Raw genomic sequence first — 27656 nt, 5'->3', positions numbered from 1 at the left:
TCAGGTGAGAGGATCGCTTGAGCCCAGGAGGTCAAGGTTGCAATGAGCTATGATCGTACCACTGCATTCTGGCTGGGCCAGAGCGACACCTGGTCTCTAAAAATAATATGACTTCAAGTACACAGTTACTCATTTGAGGTAGTAAGGGGTGGCATGAACATCAACTGTTCCATCATTAAGTACATTGTGGCCTCTTTCTTGTCCTTCCACTATCGAGTAAATAGTAGTCAGATAACCCAGGATGTACAACAGAACTCAGACATGGACCTCTGCAGTGCTTATTTTGGCTCTGTAACTACTGAAAGAGATCTCAAATAAGGATCTTTTTAGAAACTTAAAGTAGTACTTCATAGTACTTAGTAGTACCAACACACGCTTTGGGTAAAAGGAAAATCCTTTATGAAAATGCAAACTTTAGGAATTAAATGCTCCCCATAGGGACTCACTTATTGCTGTATACATGACTGCAGGCAGAAAAACACAATCTGAATGAACTTGTTTTTTTTCTTAAACTTGGAAAACCTAGAAAAGATGAGTGGTATACAGGGGCCAATTAACATAAATAGCACGAGGAAAAATGAGAGGAAGTCACTCCTCTCCTCCCAATGGGAGTACTGTGTTTTGAAGGATTCATGAATGGAATTTCAGAAACGTGGCAAAAGAATACATTTACTTCACTTACTCCATATATATTCTGAATTTCATATTTACTAAATAAAGTGTTTCCAAATGAACATTTCTTTTTTTACATGTTACATGTAAAATTGTTTTACATGTAAAAACATGTACATCTTTTTAACATGTTACATGCAAAAAATCTTTTTACACGTTGTTATATGTTGTTTCATGTGAAAACTGCACATTAAAAAAAGGAAAGGCAGGCGAATTCATCATTCAAGTTTTTAGATGTCCATATAAACTTCCACATAATCCACGAATATTAAACTGGATAAACAAAGCACTCTACATAATTTACCTTGCCACAGATGTGAAATAATTGTAAGCGTACATAAATGTTAACAAAATGCTTTCATTCAATTCTAAGGGGAGGTATCATTGAATGATGGACCAAAACAAACTAAATAGCATTTTGATGTCTGTGGAAATGACATACCCACAAACCAGTGGCTCAGCATTGATATTAATATATCTTGCTCGGTTGCCTTAATCATTTACAGCAGTATAATTTTTTTAAGAACACAGACAGTAAGGTGCTTTTAATAATTTTGATATGGCCATAGAGTATATCTATTTTTTGAAGTCCTACTTTCATTGGAATTGCCTCTTTATCCTAATGAGTAAATACAAAAGAACGCACAGATAAGATAGCTTTTGTCTTCTTCTTGTTGTTTTCTGAGACAGAGTCTTGCTCTGTCGCCCAGGCTGGAGTGCAGTGGCACAATCTTGGCTTACTGCAACCTCCAACTCCCGGGTTCAAGAGATCCTCCTGCCTCAGCTTCCTGAGTAGCTGGAACTACACGTGCGTGCCACCACGCCCGGGTAATTTTGGTATTTTTAGCAGAGATGGGGTTTCATCATGTTGTTCAGGCTGGTCTCAAACTCCTGACCTCAGGTGATCCACCCACCTTGGTCTCCCAAAGTGCTGGGATTACAAGCGTGAGCCACTGTGCCTGGTCAATTGACGTCTTCATATAGCCCTCCGTCTATCCCAGTTAGCATGGAGGGATTTTAGGTAGGTCATACAGAAACTGGGTAATGATGGCAGGTGTGGAGGAACAGAATGTACCACTGAATGGGAGGTCCGGGGGAAACATATGGCGGAAATATCCTCCCGTGCCACGTGATCTGCCAAAATTGAACATGGGGAGTTTAGGAGGGGCGACATGTCAGTTTGGGAACTATCTTTAGGGGTGCTAACCCAAATCTCCCTTTCTCCAACTAGAGCACCCTGCCTTCCTCATTAGATGTCACCCCCACCCCCCGCCCCCGACTTCATCCGCCATGTCCTGATGGTGCTTTGTGACGTATAAGGCCTGCCTTCCCACCCAGGGCTACCATTGGCTGGGTAGTGGAGTGTTGACCAATCACAGCTCAGGGGCGTGATTGTCTCGTCCTGGGATCGCGAGAGGGGTATATACAGGGAGGCCAGACAGCCTGGAGTTAGTCGACCGTTGCGAGACGTTGAGCTGCGGAAGATGAGTCCAAAGCCGAGAGCCTCGGGACCTCCGGCCAAGGCCGAGGAGGCAGCAAAGAGGAAGGCCTCCTCTCAGCTGAGCCCCAGTGGCCCGAAGAAGAAGGTGAGTGACCCTCCCAAGCTCCTCCTCGTCTTCCCCTCGCCTCCTTCCTCACAAGAAGCCTCTCCTGTCCTCACTTGGCACAACCCCCCAACCCGGTCCCCACCGCTTCTGAGGACACGTCCCTGTTCCCAGCCTCCTCCATCCTCGTCCCTAAACCACAGCCCTTCTGTGATCGTCCCTGTTGTCCTTCCAGACTGCCAAGGTGGCCAAGAAGGGAAAAGCGGTTCGTAGAGGGAGACGCGGGAAGAAAGGGGCTGCGACAAAGATGGCGGCCGTGACGGCACCTGAGGCGGAGAGCGGGCCAGCGGCACCCGGCCCCAGCGAGCAGCCCAGCCGGGAGCTCCCTCAGCACGAGCTGCCGCCGGAGGAGCCAGTGAGCGAGGGGAGCCAGCACGACCCCCTGAGTCAGGAGAGCGAGGTGGGGGAACCACTGAGTCAGGAGACCGAGGTGGGGGAACCACTGAGTCAGGAGAGCGAGGTGGAAGAACCACTGAGTCAGGAGACCGAGATGGAAGAACCACTGAGTCAGGAGAGCGAGGTGGAAGAACTACCGAGTGTGTAGACGGCCAGCTACTCCCCTATCTCCGAGAGCAGCGACTAAGTTCAGGCCCAGCCGCCAGACCTCAGAGATCTCACCAGCGGGGTGCTTGCCATACTGTTGATAATAAAATGAATGTGTTGCAAATTGATCTGAGTGACTCCGTGTTCTCTGATGGTGGGGAGGGAGGGAGGGAGGGGGGAAGAGGTGGTGTGTGGGGAGGGAGGGAGGGAGGAACAGGTGGTGTGTGGGGAGGGAGGGAGGAAGAGGTGGTGTGTGGGGAGGGAGGGAGGAAGAGGAGCTGTGTGGGGAGGGAGGGAGGAAGAGGTGGTGTGTGGGGAGGGAGGGAGGGGGGAAGAGGTGGTGTTTGGGGAGGGAGGGAGGAAGAGGTGGTGTGGGGAGGGAGGGAGGAAGAGGTGGTGTGTGGGGAGGGAGGGAGGGAGGAAGAGGAGGTGTGTGGGGAGGGAGGGAGGGAGGAAGAGGTGGTGTGTGGGGAGGGAGGGAGGGAGGAAGTGGAGGTGTGTGGGGAGGGAGGGAGGGAGGAAGAGGTGGTGTGTGTGGGGAGGGAGGGAGGAAGAGGTGGTGTGTGGGGAGGGAGGGAGGGAGGAAGAGGAGGTGTGTGGGGAGGGAGGGAGGAAGAGGTGGTGTGTGGGGAGGGAGGGAGGAAGAGGTGGTGTGTGGGGAGGGGGGGAGGGAGGAACAGGTGGTGTGTGGCGAGGGAGGGAGGAAGAGGAGGTGTATGGGGAGGGAGGCAGGAAGAGGTGGTGTGTGGGGAGGGAGGGAGGAAGAGGTGGTGTGTGGGGAGGGAGGGAGGAAGAGGACGTGTGTGGGGAGGGAGGGAAGAAGAGGTGGTGTGTGGGGAGGGAGGGAGGAAGAGGTGGTGTGTGGGGAGAGAGGGAGGAAGAGGTGGTGTGTGGGGTGGGAGGGAGGGAGGAAGAGATGGTGTGTGGGGAGGGAGGGAGGAAGAGGTGGTGTGTGGGGAGGGAGGGAGGAAGAGGTGGTGTGTGGGGAGGGAGGGAGGGAGGAAGAGGTGGTGTGTGGGGAGGGAGGGAGGAAGAGGTGGTGTGTGGGGAGGGAGGGAGGGAGGAAGGGGTGGTGTGTGGGGAGGGAGGGAGGAAGAGGTGGTGTGTGGGGAGGGTGGGAGGAAGAGGTGGTGTGTGGGGAGGGAGAAAGGACAGAAGGAAGGAACAAGTGGTGTGTGGGGAGGGAGGGAAGTGGGGTCCCGCGGGGTTGAGGTCACAGGGACAGGTCACAGTTAGCCAGACAGGAGGATAAGGATTGCGTCATGGCTGAGCACTGGAGACAAATTTCCCCTTCACAGGATGACTCCGCTTCTTATACGGTTTGTTTCTTCATGCAATCTTGCTAGCACATACACCAGGTACCAAGAACTGGATTCTACCTACTTAGGTTTCACTGTCAAAATACCTTTTCGGTTATAGAAACCGATGGAAGAATCATTTCCATCTCTTTCCTTTCAGCGTCCCCTCCCTACAATCTAATATAATTAAGAAGAAAAATTCAAAGTAGTGAAAAATCTATCCACTTGAAAAAAGCCTTTTTATTTTTGCAACTGAGGAGACAGAAAGTACATTTCATATTTCCATACATTAGAAATACACAGGTCTTTTCTATATCTAGTAGAATTTACTATATACAAATATATGTAAATTTTTATATAAATAAAATATACAACTATATTTACTATAGACAAACATATGTTTACATATAAAATATATACATATAGACAAAATATGGAATATATATTTATATATAAAATATATAAATATAAATAAATGCAAATATAGATTATACACATTAGAAATACACAACTCTTTTTTGTACATAGTAGAACCTATTATGTATATTTATATATTAATATATCTTATGTTTTTATATTTATAGATTACATATATAAATATTTATATTCTATATATTATATATAAAACATTAAACATATTTATATTTATAAATAATATATCAATATAGACATCAAATCTATATATGAAACCTATCTATAAATATAAATACATGAAAAGAGATATATAAATATAAATATATATAAAATATATATTCTATATGTGATCATTTATTTTAGAAGGTAAGGTGTTGTGATTGTTGAAGCATCCTTCACAGATAAAAAAAGAAAGGAAATTATCATTTTAAGAAAAATAAAATAAAAATAAAAAATAAATAAAGTACAAAATTCCCAGTTGTCAATAATTACAATGAGAGAATAATATAGAACTTGCTATATATAGAAAGGATGGGTATTTCTAATGTGTATATATGTAATGTACATTTACATATATAATTATATAAATGCACAGATCTTTTCTATATATAGGATAATGCACTGCTGTATTTCTAATGTGTTATATATATTAAACCTATATTTATATATATTTATATGAATACACAGGTTTTATACATATTTATATCAATGCACAGGTATTTATATAAACATATAAACACAGAGGTCTTTTCTATATATAGTAGAATTTTACATAGTAGAATTTATGATACATTTAGAAAAGACCTGTGTATTTCTATATTTATATTTAGAAAAGACCTGTATATTTCTAATGGATACATATATAGTTTGTATTTATATGTATATTTATAGATAAATATATAATCTCTGTATATTTATAGATAAATATATAATCTCTATATATTTATATATCTATTTCTATGTATTTACATTTAGATAGAGATCTATTTCACATGTAGATTATATAAATATTTATATTCTATGTAAATATATAAATACAAATATAAATATGTAAATATATTTATATTTATATATAATATATAAATATGTAATGCATAAAGATAAATATACAATATATAAAATATATATTCTATATGTGATCATTTATTTTAGAAGGTAAGCTGTTGGTATTGTTGAAGCATGCTTCTCAGGCAAAAGGAGAAAGGAAATTATCATTTTAAGAAGAATAAAGTACAAAATTATCACGATTTAATTTCCAGTTGTTAATAATTACGCAGACAGAATAACTCATGTCCTTTAATCTTACAATGAATAGCACGTTAAACTTTTATGTGATTCTGAAAATATGAATTTCCATATAATAAGGGTTTGAGATGTAAAGCACTAACTTTATAGGCAGTTTTCACTTGTTACATACATTGTTCTTATACCTTTAAAGATGTTAAAATTAATGGTGGCTTTGAAGAGATGGTAGCATCATTTGAGAAACAACAAATGAGTTCTGTTTCATCCTTTCCTTGGTGTGGTCAGGGCTTCACTTCATTAGCTTAGGAAGGGATTTCAGAGCTTTTCATGTTGAACTTGTAGCTGCCTCCTATGGAATCCTATGAAATCTAGGCCACTATACCACAGAAACAGGGCGTTGCCCCATGTCCTGAACACCATCATTTTGTGGTATATTTCTTTTGTATTTCTTATATGGAAATACCATATAAGAATGAGCATGCTTGGTATAACTCAAAGCCTGTTTATTTGCAAGGCTGTATTGACCCTGGACAATAAATATTTGTATGTTACGGATGGGAAACAAGTCCGCATGAAAAGCTCCTGCTGTCTTTTAGGAAAGCGTATTGGCTGTGGTTGTATATCTCTTTCCAAAGGGAAATTGGTGAACTCTCTGCTATAGTTTTTTCCATAATGACAGCATAAAAACTGAAATAAATTTATCTTGTCAGTGGCCACTTTTGGGGTTGGTGTATATTAGGGAGCACTTCTGCAGTGTGTTTCAAAATTACATTCAAGGATTAATTTCATGCACCTTATTTTAATGCCATATTTCCATTCAAGCTCTGCATGTCACAACAGTCTGTGATGATTCTTTTGGCATTGAAATAATTATCCATGGCACTTAAACCGTGTTTCTTTCATCATTTCATGGCAGTAGGAGCTTCAACTGCTATTTGTTGGGAACCCATCCTGACTAGCTCTTTCACTAGGGCTTCATGTTTTATTGTGATGATTGGCAGACTTGTGTTTCAGACATTTTCAGATTTGGAAAGTTACTATGATTTTGAAATTATAGATGCAAAAATGTCATTGAATTTACTTTCACAAACTTTTAATTCATTATAGACAATAAGAGGTTTAATCAGAAATCAGGCCAGGTGCGGTGGGTCACGCCTGTAATCCCAGCACTTTGGGAGGCCAACGCAGGCAGATCACTTGAGGTCAGGAGCTTGAAACCAGCCTGCCTAACATGGTGAAACACTGTCTTTACTAAAAATACAAAAATTAGCCAGGCGTGGTGGTGTGCACCTGTAATCCCAGTTACTTGGGAGGCTGAGGCAAGAGAATTGCTTGAGCCCTGGAGGTGGAGGTTGCAGTGAGCAGAGATTGCAAGACTGCACCCACTGCACTCCAGCCTGGGTGACAGAGCAAGACTCCATCTCAAAAAAAAAAAAAAAATCAATAATTTAAGTAAGCTTTTAATTTGTTGGAGCATTCACAAATACTACATCTTCATTTAAGTCTCTCTTTATTCTACATGTTATACACACAGTTAAACTAGTTAATAAGAGTGTTAAATACTTTCCCTCCTTCTCCAACTACCCACAATCTCAGGCTTAAAATAAACAGTGGAATGAGTAAAGACCCAAAATAATATAACAGCAAAGGTGCAGTTGACTTTTGTAATCAAATGATAAATATTAAAGCTTCCTGACATTTTAGGCAAATCTTCCTGTGTCCCTAAAAGGCAGATCCCTTTGACTGCAGTCATGAACAACAGGTGATCTTGAGATTCTCATCTGTCAAAGACAGTTGGTGGGAGAATTTGAAAACACCTTGTACATATTAAAGAGCTAAGCATGAGATGATGCATACATACATATGTCTCTGTCTCATTAGACCGCAGGAAATAGGACACATGGCAGGAAGGCTCATGTTGATTCCCCTTGACCATGCAGCTTCCTCTGCTCCTGACTCCTAAGAACTTTCTGACCTATTGGTCATTCCCAGCTTCAGATCCCCACGCATACAGATTGTTTTTGGCCCCACATCAGTGATACACACGACACAGAATTGCTCTCAAAAAAACACTCTGGAATGGAAAAATGACAGGAGAAGCTCAACGCGATGGCTGGGTACCAGAGGGAAGGCCTTCCGCTGTTTTGAACACTGATGCTAAGCTCTAGAATAACTGCAGCTGCAGCCTGTTGGACCTGGGCATGTGTCAGGCAGGGTGTGAGATGCTCTCCATGCACGACCTCATTTCTCCCTCACATTACCCCTATGGATTAATCGGGGCTCTAGAGAGACGCTACCAACAGGTTATCAGCAAAGACAGATGAGAGGGGATTTATTAGGGGAATTAGAGGGTGAAAAGTCTCAGGACAAGCTGTCTGCAAGCTGGAGCCCCTGGGATGCCAGGAGTGTGACTCAGTCCACACCCAAAAACCTCAGAACCAGGGAAGTGGATGGTGTAATTCTCAGTATAAAAAGAGCCTGAAGTTCTGATGTCCAAGGGCAGGAAAAGAAGAGTCTCAGCTCCAGGAGAGAAAGGGAGGAAAGTGCCTTTCCTCTGCCCTGTTTCTTCTATCTGGGCCCTCAGAGAATTGAATGGGGCCTGTCTCTATTGAAGACATCTTCCCCACTCTGTCCACCAGCTCACGCCAATCTTCCCAAGAATACCTGTGCAGGCTCACCTAGAAACAATGCTTTACCAATTCCTGACGTATTCCTTAAGGCAGTCACGTTGACACCTGAAATTAACCATCACACCCTGTAAAATGAGTAGTGTCCCCACTGGACAAATGAGACAGACAGTTTGAGTAACTTTCTTATACTGCTTATAGGTTATAGAGTCAGGATTAAAACTCAGGTCTGCAAAGATCAAATTCTAAACTCCACCCTCTTAAGGACTGCTGCTCAACACTGTGGAAGCAGTACTGTATTAGACACTGTACAAGGATTGAAGAGGCATTCGAGACACATCCCCTGCTTTAGGGACCACATCCTAGCTCGCATTCATGACAGGAGTCATGTTTCTGTGACTCTACTATAGACCCCGGAACCAAGTGTGAATTGGTACGCTTTAGGTGTGCATAAGCTCTGCAGAAATCCTAAGAAAGAGCCAGATAATTATAGGCTCAATTCATATAGGCAAGTTTTTACGAAAATAGCTTTTAGCCAATTCCTGAAAGAAAATATTTTTACTGGCAGAAAAATGTTCTGCTGGAGAATAACTAGTTGAAGGGCTTTGGGGGGAGGGGCCCTGGACATATGTACACACAAGTGGGGGGAAAAGACACACAGAATAGAAACAGAATTGAGGACCCTTCAGGGAGAGAAGTAAGGAAAAGTGCTAGCCCAGCAAGCTGATAAAAATATATCTGCCCTGTATTTAAAGTTAATTCCATCTCTTGATGTTTTTTTCATATTATTCATTTTATTATATTTGTTAGTATAGTATTATCCATCTTATTGTCCCATATATTATGGCATTTCCCCCTATATGTGAATATATTACCACATAGAAGGAAATGACCTCATTTTCCTAATACATAATTAGACACATGGATTTATTCCTTTACAAGCAAAAATGTGTCTCCTCCATTACGTATTAAAATGAATAAAACCATATAATATTCCTGAGTTGAATCTTGTAGCTCAATACTTGGACAGAAATGTTGCTAATTTGCACATTTTATGTGGTACTGATGACTCCCACATTAAGGAGTGTTTTTATTGTCTGCTTGGTCAGAGACCTCAGTGTTTGGATGAAAGTTCATTCTTAGGAGGCCACTGTCATCAAATCAACTTTGCATATAGAAAACTTATGAAAACACAAACCATTCTGTCCTCACAACTTCTGTTCACAACATTGGCGAATGGAGTCACACCTGCATGCTCATAGTTTATCACCACAAACTATGAAACTACTAAAAGAAAACTGTGGGGAAATGCTTGAGGACACTAGTCTGGGCAAAGATTTTTTGAGTAAGACTTCCAAAGCACAGGCAGTAAAAGCAAAGTCAACAAATGGAAAAACATGAAGCTCAACAGCTTCTGCATGTTAAAAAAAAAAAAATCAATGAAGAGACAACCTAAAGAATGGAAGAAAATATTTGCAAACTATACATCTGACAAGAGATTAAGAACCAGAATATATATATATATATAATATCATATATATATATAAAATGAGCTCAAACAACTCAGTAGCAGCAGCATCATCATCATCATCATCATCATCATCATCACCTGTGTGTAGACAACTGAATCAGGCTCCGTGGCTCCTGGAAACTGGAAATGTTCACATAAAGGCAGAGAAAACCCTTCCAGAATATTTCTACACTATTTCCTACACGAATCACTCGAGAACCATTTCCAAAAGCAATAAAGTATATCTGGCCAACCCATGCTCAGCACCATGCTCTTGCAGAATTTTGACTTTGCCTTTTTGATACTGACCTTTGATTTTTTAAAATAATTGTTTTGTCCTTTTGCTTCAGAAATTTACAAAGCAAACAGAAAACATTATTTAGGAATGACTGACTCTGTATTACTGAATCAACTATTAAATTTTGCTGAATGATTGATCTTGGAAAATAGAGATGTAACTACTTCTTGATGTCAACTGTAATTCAAATCTCATCTCGGTAAAGAATTAATGAAATGCTTAGCCAGGCATGGCCAGTGGAATCAGAACTAGCCCAGTCTTGCCATAACTTTCTGCTTCCTTACCATCCTGAGTTTCAGTGGGCAACAGATTCATTTTTGGAGATTACCATGGAAATCTCTGCAACAGCTTTTCCACTCATAACTTAAGGCGTTCATAATGATTGCAGAAGTTTCTCAGTCTCTCCATGTGAAATTTCTCTTAGCTATTGGATTTTAGATATTTCACAGTTCCTTTTGTGCTTTTAAACACACAAGCCCAATTCTGCTTCTTTAAGTGGTTTTGTGTTCCAGTCGCCTGCTCAGAATATGCCTGTTTAATCCTCCTCCTATAGTGATTGATCTGTTTACACTATACTGTACTAGACTGGGGAAGTTTTAAAGTTGAATCCAGCTTTTTAGAATGCAGACAGCTGCTAAATTGGTGACAAAAATGAGATGCTACCTTAAAAAGTCTATCCAAAAGTACCAAAGGTACTTGCTGTATGAGGCATCATAACTTCCTGTGAAAATGAAAGCTATGCACTTTTTGAATTAAAAACAACGGTGCACATAGATATACATACACTCCTGAGCATGCATCAGGTGTGCCGCACACATTCACACACACGCCTCCTCCCCCGCACACACACATTATCTTAGAGTGTGCCTTGGCATCCTTCTTCACATAGACATACGACATTGTTGAAGAGACCCAGCTCTGTGTGGTCAGTCTGTGTGCCCAGCATCACCTTTGTCCCTCCACAGCTATGTGCCCACTTTGTGTGGTCTTCATATTTTTCTGAAGAAGAGTCAGGTTACTCATTCACTTTATTTGTGTACACACTTCAAAAAATATATATTATAACATTTCTATAATATCCAATAAAAGGATGAAATTAGAGGATGTAACTTCTGACCCAAAAAAGGACAAAATAAAATGGTAATAATCAAGCTAAAATAAAACAAACACAAACAAGATAGAATAAAAGTGATATGAAAAGCAAGTATACTAACAGAAAGTACAATATAAGATGACAGAAATGAGTCCATAAACACAATGGATACAAACAGATTAAACTCTATAATGAAAAGATGAAGACACAAAAGGTTTGAAAAGAAAAAGATGGAAAACAAAATACCAAACATGTATCAATCCAAGGAAAAAGGCTTAATTGTATCAACATCAGATAAATTAAATATTAATGCAAAAGTCATTCTTATTGGTAAAACAGTTATCCCTATGGGAAAATCTGTTAAGTTCTCAGATAGCTATAACAATTTAAATCTATATGCATCTAATTAAATGGCATTTATATATAATATACATAAAAGAAAAATTAACAGAATGAAAATAGAAATGAACAAATCCACCATTATACTGGGATAATTCAGCATATTCTCACCAGCTGTAAGAATGGTCTATGACTGGCATAGAGATCAAACTAATATAAATATAAAAGATTTAATAGTTTAATAAGCTCCTTGTAATGGACATATATAGAAAACTACATGAAATAATTGGAGAACACGTTCTTTTCAAGCGTTCCAGAAAATTTTCTAAAACTTGGTTACCCACTTGACATAAAGTATGTCTTCTCAAATTTCAAAGAATCTGAAATTTTCTAACTATAATACAAAAATTAAAAAGTTAATGCCTAAAGAAAACCTTCAATGGCCCTGTATATTTAAAAACGTAAAAAGACACACAAAGATCACTATGAGTTAAAAGAAAAATCATAATAAAAATAAAACTGTGTCTAGGAGAGTTTGATAATAATAACAAACTCCCTTTACTCCATTCATAATTTAAGGCTTTTATAATTATTGCAGAAGTTGACAAAGTACATATTTAAAAGAAAAATTTTACCTTTAATTTTTATGCATGGATCTTATTTGGGCCATAAGCCAAGCACATGAATATGTGTGTGTGTCTGTGTGTGTGTGTGTGTGTGTGTGTGTGTGTGTGTGTGTGTGCATCTGTATATATACAAGATATTCTACTCTGGGGCAGGCAGAAATGTCTAGGAGTTGGGATGAAATGGAATTGGCCATGAGTTGATGACTGCAGAAGCTTGGAGAAGGTCTGTAGCTGTTTCTTGGACCATTCTCTCCCTCTCATCCTTCACCCCAACGAGTCCTGTATCTAGTCCCATATAACAACACCACACACTGAGACAAATATTTTTGTCAGCTTCTTACCTACACGTTGAGATGACTTTATACATTTACAAGAAACAAGTAAAGGCATATATGTATTTTCCCTTGTTCACATAATATATAGTATATCGTACACGTCCATTTACAACCCACTTTTTTCACCTAACATCATATCTCAGAAAGTCTTCCTTATCATTTGATTGTAGTGGCATTCCCACCATTTGGACACACAGTATTTTATTGAATCCTTCCTCTCCTGAGGAACATCTAGGGTGTTTGTAACTCTGTGCGAAGGCTAGGGCTGCCGTGAACAAAACTGTGCATCCGCCACGTCATCCATGGGCAAGTGTCTCTGCAGGAAACATTCTCAAAAATGGAACAGCTGGGAGAGCTGGGTCCCATATCTCATCATTAATACATTTTATTACTGGTAGATGTTACCAAATATTTCTCCTCGGGGATTGTACCAATTTGTACTTGTACCAGAAGTGTGCAGGAGTTATTTGCAATACTTTAATAACCCAGTGCCTTTGCCTCCTTTGCCTGGAATATGCATCCTACCCTCATCAGATGCCATCCTCTGGGAGATGATTTAAGAGGGATGCCTTCCATGAGAATACCTCCTGGGCTGCACTAGGAGACAGACACGTGCCCCTAGGGGTCCCGCAAATGCATGTCTCATAACACTTCTCACACTGCATTGTGATTGCCAGGGTTCTTCATTTTCTCAAGCTCCAGAATACCAGTTCTGTCTTATTTGTCTTCTTTCACCTGTACTTCCTACCATGCCAGACCCACAGGAAGCTATTGGAGTGTTTGTAACATGAATCTTTAAAAATGGGCTGAGGTCTCTATGGATTACATATACTTCCTAAATCAATTTCCAAATACAAAAAAAAAATTCAAGCAAGAAATAAAAAGCACATATTTTAAAAGAACATTACAGTGTGGAGATTCCTTGAAGAACTAAAAGTAGAACTATCATTTGATCGAGCAATCCCACTACTGGGTATCTACCCAGAGGAAAAGAAATCATTATACGAAAAAGATACTTGCACACGCATGTTTATAGCAGCACAATTCGCAATTGCAAAAACATGGAACCAACCCTAATGCCCATCAATCAACGAGTAGATAAAGAAACTGTGGTATATATACACAATGGAAAACTACTCAGCTATAGAAAGGAATGAATTAATGGCATTTGCAACAACCTGGATGAGACTGCAGACTATTATTCTAAATGAAGTAACTCAGGAATGGAAAACCAAACATCACATGTTCTCACTCGTAAGTGGGAGCTAAGCTATGAGGATGCATAAGCATAAGAATGACAAAATGGTCTTTGGGGACTCGGGGAAAGAGTGAAAAGGGGGTGAGAGATAAAAGACTACAAATTGGGTTCAGTGTATACTTCTTGGGTGATGAGTGCACCAAAATTTCACAAATCACCACTAAAGAACTTTCTTGTGTAACCAAATACCATGTGACTAAATGCCACCTGCTCCCCAATAATCTATAGAAATAAAAAAATTAAAATAAATTAAAATAAATTAAAAAATAAGAAAGCATTACAAAGTCAAATTTAGAAAAAGAGATACGAACATGGTTAAAAATGACCCAAAAATAACAACTTTCAAATTCTGACCACAAATAGCAATGGGGCTATTTGTTTGTTTTAGTGCCTATAGAAATTGTATTATAACCAAACAGGCTTTTAAAGTCATTCATAGAAAAAAATAAAAGTACAACTTAAGTGAATACACTAATCAAGAAAGTTATATGTATGTTATAATAAATATATGCATCAACATCACTAATGATCAGGAACATGTAAATCAAAACCACAATGCGATACCACCTTACTCCTGCAAGAATGGCCATAATCAAAAAAATCAAACAGTAGATGTTGACCTGGATGCAGTGATCAGGGAACACTTCTGCACTGCTGGTGGGAATGTAAGTAGTACAGCCATTATGGAAAACAGTGTGGAGATTCCTTAAATAATTAAAAGTAGAACTACTATTTGATCCAGCAATCCCACTACTGGGCATCTACTCAGAGGAAAAGAAGTCATTATACCAAAAAGATACTTGCACAGGCATGTTTATAGTGGCACGATTTGCAATTGTAAGAATGTGGAACCAACTCAAATACCCACCAATCAACGAGTGGATAAAGAAACTGTGAGATATATCTATCTATCTATCTATATATATATATATTTGAGGAAATACTACTCAGCCATAAGAAGGAATGAATTAATGGCATTTGCAAGAACCTGGATGAAACTGCAGACTATTATTCTAAGTGAAGTAATCCAGGAATGGAAAACCAAACATCGTATTTTCTCACTCGTAAGTGGGAGCTAAGCTACACAGATGCAAAGGCATAAGAATGATGCAATGAACTTAGGGGACTTGGGGAAAGGGTCAGAAGGGGGTGAGGGATAAAAGACTACAAGTTGAGTGATGTATATACTGCTCGGTGATGGGTGCCCCAAAATCTCACAAATCACCACTAAAGAACTTACTCATGTAACCAAACACCACCTGTTCCCCAATAACCTATGGAAATTAAAAAAAAAATTAAAAATAAATTAAAAAATAAAAAAGTATTACAAAGTCAAATTCAGAAAAAGAGATATCAACGTGGTTAAAAATGACCCAAAAATAACACCTTTCAAATATTCAACACTAATAGGGATGGGACTATTAGTTTGTTTGTTTTAGTGCTTATAGAAATTGTATCATAACCAAACAGGCTTTTACAGTCATCTGTAGAAAAAAACATACAACATAAAGTGAATACACTAATCAAGGAAGCTATATATATGCTATAAATAAATATATACATTTTTCATGTATGTCCATAGGGCAATGTCCATCATTCTGGAGAAGTTGCATGGAGCTGTTAAATACATTTTAAATAATGTTCCTGAAAAAAAAAAAAGAATTTCTCCTAAATTCAGAAATTCAGACACTGCTTCATTAGTTAATTCATTTGTTAATCCATCCATTCACTCAGTATCTCAGCAAATATTTATAGTGGCTTTTTTTTTTTTTAGTAAAGGACTATGCTAGGCCAGCACGGTGGCTCATTGCTTGTAATCCCAGCACTTGGGGAGGCCGAGGTGGGAGAATCACTTGAGCCCAGGGAGTTGGAAACTAGCCTGGGCAACATAGTAAGACTCTGTCTCTACTGAAAATAAAAGCTAAATTTAAAAAATATATTTAAAAAAACGTACTACGCAAGTGCTAGAAGGTATCCAAGATTTATTTGTTAAAAATCTCAGGCTCTGTGAAGTTTATAGAAGAGTGGGAAAAAATTTTCTTTGATCAGTAAATTATATGATTGTACTTAAAATGTTTTTCATTGGCTTTAAGAAATGCAAGGAAATATAAAATGGTTTACATTTACTATATATTGTGCCTATGCATATGCAAATATTTACAAAATGTATTACAATGTATATGTGTTATATTATTAAATCTTGTTTGTAGATTTAGAAAAAAAGAGATTTACACATTTTAAGAAAACTTCCTTGTATGAAAAAAATTTCTGAAACCGTAAGTGTGAGCTATCTACATTAGTGTTTCTGTGTTTGGCAAAACAGTATTACAGCCGAAAGGTTGAGAACAGATAACTTGGCCAAATCGCCTTGGCTAGAAAAGTGAGGAGATTGCATCAAACTCACTCCAAAAGCCAATCAAAGAATAACTTGAAAAGACTTTCAGTCACTTAGGTTTTGCTTCCTGGTCCTCAGTGTCAAGTGATGAGGTTTAGAAATAAGCACATGTATGTGTCTATACTGAAGGGAAGAAAATAAATCCACTATGGCACCAGTTCAAAACACGGCATGAGCAGTCGAGAGAAACAATTTACCAGAACATGCTTAATGGTAAATCAGAAATGACATGTATGAAAACATGGGGCTGCAACTTGAAAATATTGGAAAATGAGTCATCTAAATTTGCAGAACCAATCAGATCTTGGACTGATAACCCAGCTGGGTTCCAGAGGCTAGACTTTAGATGACATGGAACAAAGACTCAAGGTACACCCAAATATGAATTCAGGATCAGCCAGAGCCTTCCAGGATAAAATTCTGGGAAATTTGGGAAAGACAACAGGTAAACCTCACAGGACTAAAACACGTCAATCGGTATGGCTGCTTAGTACAGCCCTTCAAAATCCCAGGCTCACTGCAAACTACAGCTCTCCAGGCTTTAAGCTGTGCCTTGATCATTGTCAAGTGCATTTCAATAAATTTTATTTCACTCTTTAAAATACTTGACGATGATGATATAAAAGGAAAGCTGACAATTCTAAAACATGCATTTTATAAATGTATATGTATAGTGATAAACGGCCTGTCACACAGATGATCCTCATTTCTCTACACATACCCTCTGCGGAATCGATTTAGGTGTAATCTAAACAACTTTGCACTTCTGGTTTTCAAAGGGATATGCAGCAGAAGTAATAGTCAGTCACTAGTGTGACCCTCCCTGATAAAGATCATCCTTCCTACTGTGCCAATGGGTTTTTATTTCAATTCACGGAGACACTGTTGTAAAGAAATACATGAATTAATTTGTCATTAGAATTTATTTCTGGGTGTAAAATGCCTTAGCTCTGCTTCAACAGAAACAAACCCTGAGAACAGACACTAGAATGGTCTGCCTTTTGAAATAGTGCAATTGCCCCTGTGGTGTTATGACCTAAGAAAGGAGAGACATTCTTGGGATCTTTACTTTTGATTCATTGTGTAGCAATGAAATATAGAATAGGAGTCTGTAGAAACTGTCTGATGAGGTTACTTCTCAGTTGGAAGCCCCAAACACATTTACAATAACTCAGTGGAGTGAAAGTCTTTCACTCCTCAGTGGATGACTTCATTGTGGCTGGACACTTAGAATTCCAAAAGAAGAAAATAATTGGTATATTTGCTTTCAAGACCACGAGTGAGATACACATATCCCATAACATTCTTCTGTAAACCTCAAATATACATAATACAGTTTTAAAGGCCACTAGGTAGGGACAATAGTTTTTAGCACATGGATACAAGATTTTACCTAAAGACATTTCTTGAAAACAAACTTTATGTGACAAATTGCATAGTAAGGCTATAATTATTTTGGGAGGAAAATACACAACCAGGAAATTGGATAAGTAAAAATAATATATTTATAAATTGGTGTTGGCCTTCATACCCACCCACCCTGCTGGTGAGGGTAAATGAGATGTGAACTCTGCCACAGTCATTAAAGTAATGACTTTTCTTTTTTTGTTAGGGGGGAGGGGGTTGCGGAATTTCACTCCTGTTGCCCAGGCTGGAGTGCAATGGCGTGATCTCGGCTCACTGCAACCTCTGTCTCCTGGGTTCAAGTGATTCTCCTGCCTCAACCTCCCAAGTAGCTGGGATGATAGGCATGTGCAACCATACCTGGCTGATTTTATACTTTTAGTAGAGATGGGGTTTCACTAAGTTGGTCAGGCTGGTCTCGAACTCTTGACTTCAGGTTATCCACCCACCTTGGCCTCCCAAAGTACTGGGATTACAGGCATGAGCCACCACACCCAGCCTTATCTTTCAATAACTGATGATTCCACATGTATTCTAGGTTTGTACATAGTCTATATTTAGCCTGAGTTTGTTCCTATTAGAGAGATAATTATTTCAATTCAAGGTTCAATGAAATGCCCTTGCTGAACTCAAATAATTCAGAAGACCTTTCAATGACTTGAGAGGTCCTCAGTATCAGGTTGTATATTTTGTTCTTTCCAGGAAGAAAATCATATTGTCTATTTGGATCATATTGGACAGCTGAACCCATCAAACGTTACCAGAATGGTGGAGTCCAGGAAGAAAACAGAAGATGACAAGAAAACTACACGTGGAAGTCCATTTCCAAGCAGATATGTGTGTGCAGGAGTAATGTTCTACAATGAAGGGAGAGGAGTAGAAGTGCTGAGTAAACCCAATACTAAACCTTTGCTATATGAGCTTTTATGTGCTGGAATTTCTCAAAGGTCCTTCCTTGACCTCCTGTCTTCTCACTGTATACTCTACCTAAGCAATTTAATTATACCCATGACATCAATAACTCAATTCTCATCTATATTAGTCAGTGTTCTCCAGAGAAACAGAACAAACTTGAGTATTAGAATACATATATATACACAGATTATATATATATACATATTATATATATACACATTATATATATACATATTATATATATACACATAGTATATATATACATATTATATATATAATATATACATATTATATATAATATACACATATTATATATGTTATATATACATATTATATATATTATATATATACATATTATATATACATATTATATATATTATATATACATATTATGTATGTTATATATATACATATTATATATACATATTATATATATTATATATACATATTATGTATGTTATATATATACATATTATATATACATATTATATATATTATATATACATATTATATATACATATTATATATACATATTATATATATACATATTATATATATATATACACACACACATCTCTCATTTTATCTGTTTTTCTCCATCTTCACCAACACCACCGTTACGCAAGCTATCATCGTCTCTACTCTGGGTAACTGTGACAGTCTTCTAACTGCTCTTATGCTCTCCAGTGTGAGCTCTCAAGGAATGGCCAAGGTTCTCAGTGTATCTTTAAAAAATCGTGCAAGATAGCCCTTCCTTCCTTTTCTCTCCCGATGCATCATGTGTTATGTCTCCATCCTGCAATGCCCAGAACCCCACCCTCATCCTTTAAGTTCTAACTGCAGTAACATTCTCTCAGTCCCTCAACCATCCATGCACCTTCCACTCAAGAGTGCTACCTGGACAACTGACGTCATCCTCGCCCCAAGCCCCATTCCCATTGGCCTGATTGCCAAATATCAATTCAGCAGAGAAACCGTTTCTGAACCCCAACACCTAGGAGGTCGTCTCAGAGAATGTGATGTGTTTTAAAGGCATATTTTTGTGATAGTTTGATTATTACTGGAGTCCCCCACTAGCTTGCAGGCTCACTAAGGACAGGGTCTTTGTTGTTCAGTTTCATTAAAACAGCAAGTACTTAAAAAATATTTAATGAGTTTTAAACATATTTTTATTTGTTTTAATCTCATTTTTTAAAAATTCCATTGCAAGTTCTTACCAGGCAGAGTATCTTTTGATTCTGACATTGTTCATTTACTCTTTTGTCACCATCTCTGTGAATAAAATTGAACATGGATTTGATATAACTGGGCACTTGCTCTGTTTTTATAATTTAAATGAAAAATCCTTTCATTCAAATAAACACAGGCCTTCAATTAACTAATAGTTTTTGCTAACCCCTGCTGCTGCATTTTTCTCAGTAATTCTTAAGTGAGAATCATGGTAACTTCACCAATCCCTTTATGTTAAAAGCAAGGATGTTCTTATGACTAGTAAGAGGTTGGTGCAAAAGTAATTGAGGTCTGAAAGTAATGGCAAAAACCACAATTACTTTTGCACCAGTTTAATAAAAAGCAATTTATTAAATGGCCATAACAATATATGCCATTTAAAGATGTAGTGTTATATATTGAAACATAACTTGGATATTTTCCAGATTCAGTTTCAAAAACAACAAAAATAAAATATAACTGTCCCATGAACCCATTTTCATCTTTCCAACTCTTGCCCTCTACGGATTCAATTCCGTGGTTTAAATATTGACCTCTAAACTAGTCAGCCAGTTTATCAGATTCACCTTTACAACTTAGGCAATAACTAGCCTTCAAAATAAATATAAAGAAAAGAAAATAAAAGAAAGTTTCCAACGATGTTCTTAGAGCAACTGACTAAGTCTTCTCATTCTGTCTGCACAGGTCTTTTCTCCAAGTTCAGCAGCGTTTGTGTTGTAGAACAGGCACAACTGTTTTGAATTGCCACAACCACTCACTTCCATCGAACTTGGCAGAGTGGAGCATATTCATAGAGAAAAAACATAGGTATCTGGTTCTGATTAGTGATGCAGTTTTAGAATACATCTGCCATCATATATGCACACACAAGGCATGGGTAAAAGCAGTTGGACACTAAGACACAATAATTATATCTAGGGCTAACTTCTCTACAATGGAAATTCTGTATAACCAAGAGTTCTTCCAAAAATGTACGCAGGCACACACATCAATACACTGTACAAATTCTTCAGATTTAACCTGGATATAATAAAACTCGAAGATGACCAACAGAATTGTGTATTCCTTTGTTATTTAAATATCTGAACATTTAATATTTCTTGGTCAGTTTCAGGTAAAAAGCTACACTAATAATGTGGTTTAAATATGACATACTAATCTGAGAAAAAACTGTGGTATATTTTAATAAAACTTTCTATTTACAATGCTAATCTGTGTAACACTGAAGTGTTCCGCTCCAAAAATTCAGGATCTTTTATTGCTGAAGAGTTAATCATTACAGGGGAAAATCATGACACCCAGTGGCCAAAGACTTTCAATGCTGCATAAATTCTTGTGTCCTCTGTTCTTTATCACACTCATAAATTAATTTATTGATAAACTAAATCATTTATGTATTAAAATATGTATTACTAAAATAGGTAATGTGTTCACGAATGCTTTTGCATTTTTACATGTAGGCATGAAAATTATTTCTGAAATTGGAAAACTGCAGATGCTAATGTGGTTTGTGTGGATATGTGGCATCTGCCTCAACATAACCATATGAATATATTTCTTAAACACATATACTCATTTACAAAGAATCTCCTATTCTGGCAGGGTGCAATGGCTCATGCCTGTAATCCCAGCACTTTGGGAGGCCGAGGCGGGCGGACCACGAGGTCAGGAGATTGAGACCATCCTGGCTAACACGGTGAAACCCTGTCTCTACTAAAAATACAAAAATATTAGCCGGGCGTGGTGGCGGGCGCCTGTAGTCCCAAGTACTCAGGCAGCTGAGGCAGGAGAATGGTGTGAACCTGGGAGGCAGAGCTTGCAGTGAGCCGAGATCGCGCCACTGCACTCCAGCCTGGGCGACAGAGCGAGATGCCGTCTCAAAAAAACTAAAACAAAGAATCTCCGATTCTATACTCATGATTAGAACACATTCTGTGCTAGCCCACTTTTTTTCCTTTTGAAAAAACCCTCAAAGGAAAATAAAATGAATCATTTTACTTGTTGAGCTAATAATGGACATGGATCTTATTTATGTCTACATATTAAGCAGGACATTGCATGATAAGAAGGAGGTCTTTATGACGGGTAAGTTTATTTATACCTGTGCTGCTTCCCTTTCATTGGCCAATTTTACTTATTTCCCTCCTCGATTTAATTACTATTATAAACCTGGGAAGCTATACAGTAGTAGTGGTGAAAGATAAGTTCAGATTCCAACCTTGTCACATAATTAATTTGTAACTTTCAGCAAGTTCTTTCAGCTCCTGAAATTCAAGTATCTTTATGTGAAATGAGATTATTCTTTATTTGAAATAAAAAAAATTCCTACCTACTCCCTTTGTTGTGAAGATTATCTACCCTATGCATATACATTTATATATCCGTAAAGTGGCTAGCACAGGGCTTGAAGGTTTTTGTTTGTTTGTTTGTTTTGACACAAGGTCTCACTCTGCCATCCAGGCTGGAGTGCAGTGGCATGGTCATAGCTCACTGCAGCTTCTACTTCCTGGGCCCAAGCGACATTCCTGCCTTAGCCTGCCAAGAAGCTGGGACCAAAGGTAAGTGCATCCACCCGCAGCTTATAATACTTTTTTTGTAGAGAAGGGGTCTCACTTCAAGCAGTCCTTCAATATGTTGATAACCTGCTTATTTGCAATCCAACCAAAAATGCCTCAGACCTAAATACTATTACAACTCTTTAGACATTGGCCCCTTGTGGTTATTAAGTCTCTCCTTCCAAAGCTCAAATCTTCTCCCAGGAGGTTTGATTCTTGAGACTAACATTAATCCCAGGGCCCAAGGGTCTTTCAGACCACCGCAAAAATCGTATCCTAAACATGGACATTCCATACACTAAACATCAGTTGTAGTCCTTTCTTCGAATGGTAGGTTTCTGTCACATTTGGATAACCCGGTTTGGACTTATAGCAAAACCTCTTTATGAGGCACTACAAGGATCAGGGGAGGAACTCTGAAATTGGAGCCTTGAAATGGACAATGTTCTAAAAACCCTCAAACAAGCCCCCGCCCTGGCCTTGCCAGATCTTACAAAGCATCTTTACTTGTTTGTAGTTGAGAGAAGGGATACAGCCCTTGGAGTCCTCACTCAGCCACTGGGACCCTCCCAGTGGCCAATTAGTCACTTGTCAAAAACCCTTGACCCAGTGGCATGGGGATGGCTGCCATGCCTCTGAGTGCTAGTGTGTGTGGCTATCCTGGCTGTGGAGGCCTCCGAGCTAACTCTGGGCCAAGGAATAACTGTCTACATCCCACATCAAGTAATGAATGTCCTAAACTCAAAGGCCTTTCACTGGATCTCACAGAGCCATATAAGCAAATTTCCAACACTCTTTCTACAGGTACCAGAATTGAGTATTAGGCTCTGCCAACCCTTAATCCTGGCATGCTGTTACCAAACCCAAATGTGGAGGGACCACTTAAACATTCTTGCTTGGAAACCATAGATCTAACCTGTAATGTTAGACCAGACCTCCAGGATACTCTCCTTATAGATTCAGAGGCCACATGGTACACAGATGGCAGTAGCTTTATGATAGGTGGAACCCAACTGTCAGGGTATGCTACTATTAACCTAACTGAAATCACAGAATCTGGACCTCTGCCAGGAAGTAGCACCTTAGCCCAAAAGGCTGAGCTCATTGCTCTTACCTGTGCCTTACAATTAGGGGCAGGCATGAGGCTTAATATTTACACAGACTCAGCCTATGTCTTTCATGCAGTGCATGCCCATGCAGCCATTTGGCAGGAAAGAGGACTTTTAATGGCCTGAAATACTTCAATTAAACGTGTTCCTGAAATCATGGCCCTGTTGGAGGCAGTTATGCTTCCCCCACAGGTAACTATCATTCACTGCAAAGTGCATCAGAGAAGCAATGATGAAATCTCTATCAGAAACACCTGGGCTGACAAATAAGTAAAAGTGGCTGCCAGGTCACCCTTTCAGGCTGTCTTCATTCCTAGCCTAACTTCCCTGTCTCCACACTATACACAGGGGGAAGCCCAAAAAGCTCTAGAAAGAGATTTCTCCCATACCTCAAAGGGTTGGCTAAAAAGTCCTAATGGCAAACTCTTGCTCCCAGGAGCCTCACAAAGGAAGTTTCTAAATAGCGTGCACCAATCGACTCATCTGGGGGCTAAGGCCATCCAAGATCTAATAAAGTCACTGTTCACCAGCACGGGGATAGCCCAAGCTCTATGGGCCATCTCACAGGCATGTCCCACCTGCTGCCAAATAAACCCAGAGGGAGCACACAAACCTCCCCAAATCCTTCAACCCATTCTAAGATGAGGAACCCTACCAGGAGAAGACTGGCAAATATATTTTACACACATGCATCATGCAATGTGTGTATTTGTTAGTCAGGTATCTGTTAGTCTTTGCAGACACCTTCACTGGATGGATAAAGGCCCTTCCCACTAAAACTGAACGGGCCTCAGAAGTCACCTCAGCCCTTTTAGACCACATTCTTCCTTGTTTTAGACTCCCTCATGCCCTACAGTCAGACGATGGCCCCACTTTCATTTCTTAAATAATGCAGAGAATCAGTGAAGCTCTCCATTATTTAAGAAATGAAATGCAGTGAAGACACATGTGTCTTGGCGTCCACAATCTTCTAGGAAGGTGGAGAGAGCCAACCAAACCAGAAAAAGCACTTCACAAAGTTAATACATGAAACCCAACAGTTATGGTCAACTTTGCTCCCCATTGTACTCTTAAGAGCCTGTATCACCCCAAAATCTGAAACCCATCTAGCCCTTTTGAGATTCTCTGCGGAAGATCTTTCTTCCAAACAGACCTTTTGTTAGACCCAAAGAGACATTATCTCATGCAATATGTTATGTCCCTGGGACAAACCATCAAGGCCATCAATCATTATCAAAGTCTTCATAGCCCAACACCTGGCCCCTCTTTTTCAGGAAACACTCACCCTAACCTTATGCCTAAAGACTAGGTATATCTTAAAACTCTCCCACAGGACCAAAAGCCACTGGAGCCAGTTTGGACTGGACCATACCAAATTCTCCTTATGACCCCGACAGCTGTTCAACTCAAAAGCCTCTCCATGTGGATTTACTGCTCCAGGGTAAAGGTGGCACCAGCACTCGACAAAGAACGCACCACCTACACCTGCGAACCAGTTGGAGACGTTTGTCTATTGTTCAGGAGGAACTCAAACTCAGGCAATATCCACCTTAATACTTAGAAGCAGCAAAAGCAGAAACCCCTGATAAACCCATCAGATCTCGTGAGACTTATTCACTATCATGAGATTAGCACAGGAAAGACCAGCCCCCATGATTCAATTACCTCCCCCTAGGTCCCTCCCATAACATGTCGGAATTCTGGGAGATACAAGTCAAGTTGAGATTTCGGTGGGGACACAGCCAAACCATATCAAGCTATATGAAGTTAAAACCAGGTACTGTGGGTGTTCACTTGATTTTTGGTTCTCATGAAGATGTTTTTCTCTGTGTAGATAGTTGTTAAATTGGTGTCCTTAGTGGGGGGTCAGGGGGACAATCAGTGAAGCATTCTATTCTGCCATCTTTCTCCTCCTGTAGATCTGTAGTATATTTTGAAATATACCTTTGTAGTATATTTTGAAGTCAGGTAGTGCGATGCCTCCTTGTGTGTTCTTATATGGGCCCAGTTTCTGGAGTCCTAAAGCAATTACAATAATAACATCAAAGATCACTGATCAGAAATCATCATAACAGATATAATAATGATGGAAAAGTTGGAAATATTGTGAGAATTACCAAAATGTGACACAAGGACATGAAGTGGGCACGTGCTGTTGGAAAAATGACACTGACATGCTTGACAGTTGCCAGAAACCTTCAGTTTATAAAAAACACACAATATCTATAAACACAATAACGTGCATCACAATAAAACGAGGTCGACCTGTACCTGCCAGTACCCAGGTAATTAGTTTACTAGGAATAAGTAATAATAGCTAAAAAAACTAAATACAGAAATTTAAAAAACACTGTCTTCTCAGGACACAAAAACATGGAAAGACAGTCCAGGCTCATAGAGTGACAGGATTAATATTGTATAAATCACAATACTCACCAAAGCGATTAACAGATTAAATGCAAGTCCTATCAAAATACCAATGACATTCTTCACAGAAATAGGAAAAAACTTATAATATTCATAGGAAACCATAAAATACCTCAAATAGCCAAAGCAATCCTGAGCAAAAAGTGAAAAGCTGGAAGCATCACACTACCTGACTTCAAAATTTACTACAAAGCTATAGTAAACCAAGCAGCATGGTACTGGCTTAAAAACAGACACAGAGACAAATGGAGCAGAATAGAGAACCCATATATAAAGCCACATGCTTACAACCAACTCAACTGAAACAAAGACAAAAAGAACATATGATGCTGAAAAGACCGACATGTCAATAAATAGTACTAGAAAGCTGGATAAGTATATGCAGAAGAATGAAACTAGATTCCTATCTTTCACCACACACAAAAAGCAAATCAAAAATGGGTTAAAGACTTGAATCTGGCTGGGAGTGGTGGCTCACGCCTGTAATCCTAGCACTTTGGGAGGTCGAGGTGAGTGGGTCACTTGAGGTCAGGGGTTTGAGACCAGCCTGGCCAGTATGGTGAAATCCCATCTCTACGAAAACTACAAAACTTAGCCAGGTGTGGTGGTGCACACCTGTAATCCCAGCTACTCTGGAGGCTGGGGCACGAGAATCACTTGAACCGAGGAGGTGGATGTTATAGTGAACTGAGATGGTGACACTGCACTCCAGCCTAGGCCTGAACAACAGAGTGAGATGAGACTCTGTTGAAAAAAAAAAAGAAAAAAAAGACTTGAATTTATGACCTGTAACTGAAACCACCAAGAAACATTGGGGAAATGCTCCAGGACATTGGTCTGGGCAAAGACTTCTTGAGTACGACCTCAAAAGCACAAGAACCAAAGCAAAAATAAACTACTGGGATTACATCAAGTTAAAAAGCTGCATAGCAAAGGAAATTATCAACCAAGTGAAGAGACAACCCACAGAATGGCAGAAAATATTTGCAAAGTATCCATCTGATAAGGGATTCATAATCAGAATACATAAGGGGCTCAAAAAATTTAATGACAAACAATCTGACTTAAAAATGGACAAATAATCTGAATAGATATTTCTCAAAAGAAGACACAAAAATGACCAGCAGGCATATGAAAATATGCTTATTATGAATCATCAGAGAAATACAAATCAAAACAATGCAATATCATCTCACCCCAGTTAAAATGGCTTTTATCAAAAGACAGGCATGAACAGATGCTAGCAAGGAGGTGGAGAAAGGGGAACCTGTGTACACTGTTGGTGGGAATGTAATTTACTACAGCCCCTATGGAGAACAGTATGGGGTTCCTCAAAATCCTAAAAATAGAACTAGTATATGATCCAAGTATTCCACTGCTGGGGAAAGAGAGAGAGAGAGAGAGATGGATAGATAGATAGATAAATAAATTTATCTGTACATCAAAGAGATATATCTGCATACTCATGTGTATTGCAAGTCACGATAGCCAAAATATGGATTTAGCCTAAGTGCCCATCGACGGATGAATGGATTAGGCAAATGTGGCATATGTACACAATGGAATATTATTCAGGCATAAAAAGAATGACTGGATATTATGTTAAAGGAAATAAGCCAGGCACAGAAAAACAAAGATTGCATGTTTTCACTCATATATGGGAGCTAAAAAAGTGGTTCTCATGAAGATGGTGACTATAGTGATGGTTACCAGAGGCCAGAAGGGGAAGCGGGGGATGAAGGGGAAATAAAAGAATATA

General features: G+C 39.1%; 2 protein-coding genes across 2 annotated transcripts in view; one reads left to right on the top strand and one right to left on the bottom strand.

Moving 5' to 3' along the window:
- LOC117978598 (variable charge X-linked-like) overlaps nt 1-27656 on the bottom strand; it is a 657335-nt gene that overhangs the window by 361534 nt on the left and 268145 nt on the right. The window lies entirely within an intron of this gene.
- LOC117978565 (variable charge X-linked-like) lies at nt 1886-2944 on the top strand. The gene is made up of 2 exons (NM_001427540.1): nt 1886-2258; nt 2452-2944. The coding sequence occupies exons 1-2, from the start codon at nt 2157-2159 to the stop codon at nt 2818-2820; spliced, it is 471 nt and encodes a 156-aa protein (NP_001414469.1). The 5' UTR covers nt 1886-2156; the 3' UTR covers nt 2821-2944.

Source organism: Pan paniscus, chromosome X (assembly GCF_029289425.2).
Source record: "Pan paniscus chromosome X, NHGRI_mPanPan1-v2.0_pri, whole genome shotgun sequence".
NCBI classification, from domain to species: Eukaryota; Metazoa; Chordata; class Mammalia; order Primates; family Hominidae; genus Pan; species Pan paniscus.
Note: the sequence above shows the minus strand (reverse complement) of the source record. Positions and strands in the feature narration are given on the sequence as shown.